Source organism: Mauremys mutica, chromosome 1, assembly GCF_020497125.1.
Source record: "Mauremys mutica isolate MM-2020 ecotype Southern chromosome 1, ASM2049712v1, whole genome shotgun sequence".
In the NCBI taxonomy this organism is placed as follows: domain Eukaryota; kingdom Metazoa; phylum Chordata; order Testudines; family Geoemydidae; genus Mauremys; species Mauremys mutica.
Window position 1 is genome coordinate 105,349,933 of NC_059072.1, and position 6,947 is coordinate 105,356,879.

At 43.4% G+C, this 6,947-nt stretch overlaps 1 protein-coding gene across 2 annotated transcripts in view; it reads left to right on the plus strand.

Moving 5' to 3' along the window:
* AGK (acylglycerol kinase) overlaps window positions 1-4,319 on the plus strand; it is a 55,752-nt gene extending 51,433 nt beyond the window's left edge. For both annotated transcript variants that reach the window (XM_044989469.1, XM_044989479.1), the window contains exons 15-16: window positions 2,251-2,335; window positions 3,866-4,319. In XM_044989469.1, coding sequence (XP_044845404.1) covers window positions 2,251-2,335; window positions 3,866-4,003 — 223 coding nt within the window. In that variant the 3' untranslated portion in view covers window positions 4,004-4,319. The remainder of the gene's footprint in view (window positions 1-2,250; window positions 2,336-3,865) is intronic.
* Window positions 4,320-6,947: the final 2,628 nt, after the last annotated feature.

Consider the following 6,947-nt stretch of genomic DNA (forward strand, 5'->3'; position numbering starts at 1 on the left):
TTGCCTGCGTGTGGGGGGGGGGGGCGGGGGGGGTTAGAGTATATAGTGGGATATCGTTGCCTATGAAAACTTTGTTATTGTTAGGTATTTTTGTTCCTGGTTCTTTCTTTCGTTCTCTTTGTCTTACTCTGGTCTCTTAGGCAGAGTAAGACAAAGGATCTGAATAAATAGTAAACCCCTTATGACCCTTACATAGGACCTCTTGGGGGGGTAATTACACTGGTTCTAGCTGCATACCTGTTTGCTTCTCTAACACCCTCTCTTTCCTGATCTTTTTGTTCCCTGTCTCTCTCTTGCCTTCCCTGATCACGCAGTTTGATCCACATGGGCAGACTCTGGACCCAGGTGGAGGCCCATTGACTTTAGTGGGGCCCTTTGCAGACAGAGGGATCTGCCTGCACAGATGTATTTGCAGGATTCTGAGTCCTATATACTGCTATGAGAATGTTAACTCCCTTGAATTCACTCATTCATCTTTTAATATAGATGGTTAAAAACAACCTTCCCAATGTCTAAATTGCTTGTCTCCTCACCTGTCCCTTTCCTGTGGTATCTCAGCTTTCCTTTCTGTTGCTTTGTCCTCCCCCTCTATTTGTGGTCCTCTTCCCTCATCCCCTATCCCCCATGACTTCACAGCATGAATTCTAAGAGTGTTTGCATTCCCAAAGGCACGTCACTCTTTTGAGGGGGATTTCCTGATTATATATTCTTGGGACATCCATTATTGAGTGATGTTTGAACCCCCCTTATCAGCCTGTTACAGCCTTCTGTGCCTTAGGCCTTGTCTACGCTACAGGGAAAAGTCGATCTAAGCTACGCAATTTGAGTTACGTGACTAGCGTAACTCAAGTTGACGTAGCTTAGATCTGCTTGTCGCAGGGGCCACACTATGTGATGTCGACGGGAGAGCGATCTGTGGTCGATTTTAGCGGGTCTTCACTAGACCCACTAAATCGACTGCCAATGCATTGATCGCCGCGCGTTGATCCCCTGGTAAGAGTAGAAAATCCCTAATAGAACAACCCTGGACAGATAATACTGCAGTAACTCCACCTATTTTGGAGATCTGTAACTCTTGTGTGGAAATAGCCATGATTATTCTGGCCTGCTTCTTGAGAGCTACAATACACAAAGGTTGGGACTGTATTACTCTGTTTGCCTGCCTGGGCATGTGGGAGCAGAAAGAGCCATACAGCGATCAGTTCTTTTGGGGTTTGGGGGAATTCTCTCTTGTACAGAGGGTCAGTAAAAGGTCTGTGTGCCACTGAAGCCCTCTAAATGAAGCATACGTTAATGGGACTTATGGAATGCATAGACCTTGTGCTGCCTCTGTGCACTGAGGTGAATTTAACCCTTGATAAATTAACAAAACAAAAGGATCTGAATATATGAGAGTATTGTTTTTACCAGCTGGAGAGGAAGGATGAACCAGAGGGTAGCGTGCTGGCCTGGGACGTGGGAGACCTGGATTCATGTCCCTGCTCTCCCACAAACTTCCTGGGCAAGTCGTTTAGCTGCTCTGCGCCATTCCCTATCTGTACAGTGGGGATGATAGTACTTGCCTAAATACACTGTTTAACATAAATATATTAAAGATTGAGGTGCTCATATACTAAGGCAATGGAGGTCATGTAAGTACCTAAAAGAGGCAGACTGATAAAGTTTACGCAAGTGAACATTTTATTTAGAGTAGGTAAAATGAATGGGTTTTGTACCTCCAGACAGGAGTGAAACTAATAAAGCAACCTTTGCTTTACCTTGTGCTAGTGATGAAACTGGAAGAACTTTTGTCAAACACTAGCTTAAAAAACCCAGTACATCTGATTCTAACTTCTGTATTCAATCACGTAACTATTTACTGAACATTTTTTGAGGCCATCAGTAATTTTTGTGGGTTTGGTGCTATACGAGGAAGATAGGAATGATACAGCTTGCATGTAAGTGGACATCACAAACCCACCCTATGAGATGACACAGTGGGGAGATGCTGCTCAGGACAAACCCAGAGCATCACTAAGCTTGGGGTGCTAAAGGTCAATATTGAGATGAATTGACAGTTGTGTGGCAAAGCATAGGAAGCACTAGCTGTCCAGAAAGCGCTAGCTGTCCCTCATGCTTGCAACCACAAAGGCTCTCATACTTCCTTTTGAAAGGAAGAAATGAAATGACCCTCCTGTATGTCTTGCACCCCTAACCATGGTTGCTTCTGTTGGAAGCTAATATTTCTTTTTCCTCGTTTGATTTGAACAGAAGTCAAAAGATGTGTGACCCCCAGCTGTGCCCCGAAGGAAGTCAGTGTGTCCAAGCCAGCAGATGCATCTTGCAGCTTTCAGAGGTGAGAAGCCAGAAATTGTGGAAAGCTGGGTCACTTGTTTCTTAATGTGACACGCTAAGAAACCCCAACTCCCACATTGACAGGTGGTCATGCTGTCCTCACTGTGAATAAGGCAAGCCACCTCCAGTGCAGCCAGTCAGAAAGACAAATGGGTCCCAAACCAGGAGACCCAAGTTGTAACCCCCAGTCAGGCATCACTACTGTACATGTCTGTGGCTAGTGTAGGAACTGTGTGGCCCAGCTCCAGAAGCAGCTCGTTCCTGTCCATTCGGCCAGCAAAAAGTGTCAACACGCTTGCAGTGTGAGTAGACTAGGAAAATGGCCTCCTGCTAAACTTCACGTCTTAGTGTGTGCACATCCCCTCTGCTGGCTAGGCTCTGAGTACTGAAATCTTTCTTTAAATTGCTAGTCTAGAAGGGATCTGCCAGAGGTGAAAAGACGGAGAGCAGAGGTGTGGGTTTATGCTAACTGAGCTGAGGCCAGGTGGGAAATAATGGTCAAAAAGGTGCTACAGATATAAATCCCAAGACCTTAGATAAGTGGGCAGCTCTTCCACTGAGAAATGTTTGAGCAGATACATTTTTAGTTGCCTCCTAAAAATAAGGCAGCGGGGTAGATGTTAGCTTGGGTTTAACATCCCAATACATCTTATTAAGAAGAGTAGGCCCTGCATTTGGAAGGATATAGAGTCGATCTACTAGGTTACGTCCACATCTTTAGCTATTATAATCCTCTTCAGAGACCTGAACTGCCTCATGGAGAATGAGATCCATTCCCTGGCCGAGTGGCCCTTCCCAGCAGTTGAGAGAATCTTTGGCACTCTGCTCTTCTGGTAAAGTCCTCACCCAGGCAACCAGATTGAACAATGAATGTTTTCATTAGCCAGCATCCTCGTTCACACATGGCTTCGACATCATCAGAATCTGTGGCTTTGAAAATATGTGCAAAACTGTCCAGCTGAGGGCTGGATACAGTCAAGTATAAATAGGTGGTCTGTTAACAAGACAAACTTTGTTTACTCCTTAACTGCTGATGAGGCCTTTAGTAACAGAAGACAAGGACATGATTTATGTACAAAAGGTAAAGCCATTACCATGTTGAATGACTGGCATTAATCACTGATGATTTTGTGTGTGTGAGTGTAAAACAGGTGTGAGAGCGGGATTGTTTTGAACAAAAATAATCACTGTCTACTTTTTTTTCAATCTCAAAGAAAAACTCTGCCCAGCTGTAAATAGTAATTCCAAGGGCAAAGAATCCTTAAATCTAAACAGTGCAGATCATTTAAGCGATCTAGCATTTAATTCCTGCCAACTTGCCAATTAGTTACTAAGCCAGGTAATATTTTACGTGAGTGTCAGTTAATACATTATGTGCAACCAGTAACAGCTCTCTATGTAGTAGTGAGACTAACAGGCTGAAAGGCAGAGGGGGTCAAGACCCAGCTGTACTCTGAAGCGGAGACGTAAGTGGGCACAGGTACCACTGTTACAGCACTATTAAGTCTGACCTACGCTTGATTCTGCACAGGGCACCGAGGGCTCCTTTGGCATAGACAGCGAGGAGTATGAGGCTATGCCTGTGGAAGTGAAACTGTTACCCCGGAAGCTCCAATTCTTCTGTGACCCCAGAAGGAGAAAACAGATGCTCCAGCCAGCAGTGCAATGAGAAGTCACCTCAGAGGGACCAATCTCATCAGGATCTTCGGGGTCACTCAGGCGAGCGCTAACCTGATTAACGCCATCGAGTCATTAGTTACTTGGCCAGTAAACACACAAGGTATTGGCACCTTGGTGGGAACTGCTGACTTGGCAAGTACCAAAGAGGTAAAAAGTGTACATTTGACTCTGAGAAACAGATTAAGTTAGTGGTGTCTTTTTTTAAAGAAGCCGTCACTGTTCCATGTAGGATACTACAGGTGAGTGCTGTAAGACAGATGCTACCGTTCTACTGCAAGTCTGTATTAAAGTGGAATGAAAACACACTTCTATGGGTTTGAGCGTTTGGAGCCATCTTTCTTACCTGTGTTTAGAGCTGAGAATTCTGGGATTTATGGAAAAACTATGAACAAGATGCTGCTGGGGTTAATGGGAGGGGAGCTCATGAAGTTCAGGAATTACCACACGAGAACAGATACATGGGTCAGCTAGTCTGATCTCCCATCTCCTTTTGACAGTGATGGATGCTTCAGAGGAAGGCATAAAACTCCCAGAATGCCCTTACATAATGTCTTACTGTATTGGAGGGAGGGAAATGACTCCAACTTATGCTCTAAGTGTGGGAACTGAAACAGTTAATTTTATTGTAACTAGTGTAACTTCAGCTACTGAAGACCTTCCATAAGGAAACCTCCTGGCTAGAGAGCATCCTCACACTTGAGGATTCTGCTCCATTCATATTTGAAGATGATCTCTGCAAAACAAACCCTTTGCTGGTTCCTTGAGTGGCTGGCTTTGTTTTGAATATTTATTTTTTGGTTCTTCAAAAAAATATTCAGCACCAGAGTTCTACTAGTTAATGACACTCTACAAAATTAGCCCTTTGATCCTATTTAGGGGTGTTATTTTCTAGTAAGTTCTCCTTTTTGTTCTTGCAGCAGCATAGTATATAAAATGGAGCACTGAATTGGCCCTTTTAGCCTATTCCTTATTGTATTCCTCTTTTTTAAAATTAAATGGCCACTATCCTTTCTGAGAAGCTGCCACCTCTACTTAGCCACCTAATTATTTTTGTTGCTCTTTGTTATCTCTTTACCATGACTAAAATGAAGTTGTAGCACTGATTAACATTCTTTTTCTATCCCTTAACCCTCTGAATATTCCTAACAGCTTATGTATTCTGCGAGGCCTGGTCCTGTAAAGCAAGAGAGTCAGTCCTTGATGTTTTGGTTGTGGTGGTTACTCCTGCAGTGTGTAACATGAAGGTGAAGTTGTCCCTGCTAGTACTCATTACTCTGTATTTTTTAGTGGTCTTTGTACTATCAAGTTACAGGACCATGGTAGGAAATCCATCCCTGCCTGAATGACACTTTGGCTACTGCTTTCTCTTTCCAAACAGCCCAGCCCCTTACACTGAAAAGTATATTGCTGCAGTGATAAGGAAATAGGACTGTTCGCTCAGGCTGAGGCCAAATTGAACCCTGCCCGTTAGGTTAGAAAAATCATTAAGAACCATAGTGCGAGGAGAGACCACGCTACCTGAAAGAGCTACACCATAAGCTGAGTGGTATTTTGTTCTAGTGTTTTGCTATCACTTTCCTTCTCTCTCTTGCCTAACTAGCCTGACAGTGCTGAGTGTGAGGTTTTTATTAATGATTTTTTTTTTTTAAGCGTGGCCACTTATATGGGGCACCTAAGCCTAGCTACTCACCACACCCCATGTTATACAAACAGGAGTAGCTGGGTTACAGTATTCATTGAATTATCCAGGCTTCCTAATGCTCTGATTCCTGCTTTCATCGTGAACCAGTAATGAATAATTACAGTCCCAGGACAGAAAAACAAGAAGGAAGTCATGTTAAAATGTGAGCTTTAATAGTTTAAAAACAAAAACAAAACTGCTGTTTAACTTCCTCTTGGCCCCTCTGTGTACAGACAGGCTCAGTTCTGTGGAAACAATTCAGCCTTTAAAAGCCAGGGCTGCTCTTCTCACTGAGAAATACAGGTGTCACTAGACCTATGCAAGTTGCTCCTTTGCAGCTTAGTGGCTGCTCTGGAAGCCACTTTCCAGTTCAATTACACTAACCGTTGAAGAAATAACCCCAGCACTCATCAGTCTACCACATGGATGGTTAGAGCAACATGGTTTAGTAAATAAGGAAACTGGCTGAAAAGCCCCTGCAGAATTTTGCTAAATCTGGGGCTCCCGTTTTATTAAGATAGCACAGAGAAATAGTGGCATAGAGGTTAGGGTACAAGCCTGGGACTTGGAGAGATGCACTCAATTCCCTGTCCTGTACAGACTTCCTGGGTGTGACTGCAGCCACATCATTTAGAGAGACAGACGACTCAGTTCCCTAGCTGTAAAATAGGGTAATAGCATTTCCCTTCTTCACAGGGCTGGTGTGAGCATACTATGGTAATAGGGCTATTTAATTACCATACATAGACAGAGCAATGCTATTTCTCTGTCCCAGAGAAATAAATGTAAGTGCTATGGGACAGACACATAGGTGACTAGGGGAGAGGCTGTTCTAGATTTGATTGACAAATCCAGAGGAACTGGTTGAGAAATGGAAGGCAGCATAGATGACCGTGATCATGAAGTGGGTAGAGTTCATGATTCTAAGGAAAGGTAGGAAGGAAAACAGCACAATAAAGACAATGGATTTCAAGAAGGCAGACTTTAGCAAATTCATGGCATTGGTAGGTGGGAAGCAAGTCTAAGGGGAAAAAACAGTTCAAGAGACTTGGCAGTTTTTCAAAGAGACATTATTAAGGGCACACAAGCAAATTATCCCACTGCATAGGAAAGATTGGAAGCATGACAAGAGGACACCCTAGTTTAACCAGGAGATCTTCATTGATTTGAAACTCAAAATAAGAGTCCCACAAAAAGTGGACACTAGGTCAATTACAAAGAATGAATATAAACAAACAAGTATGTAAGGACA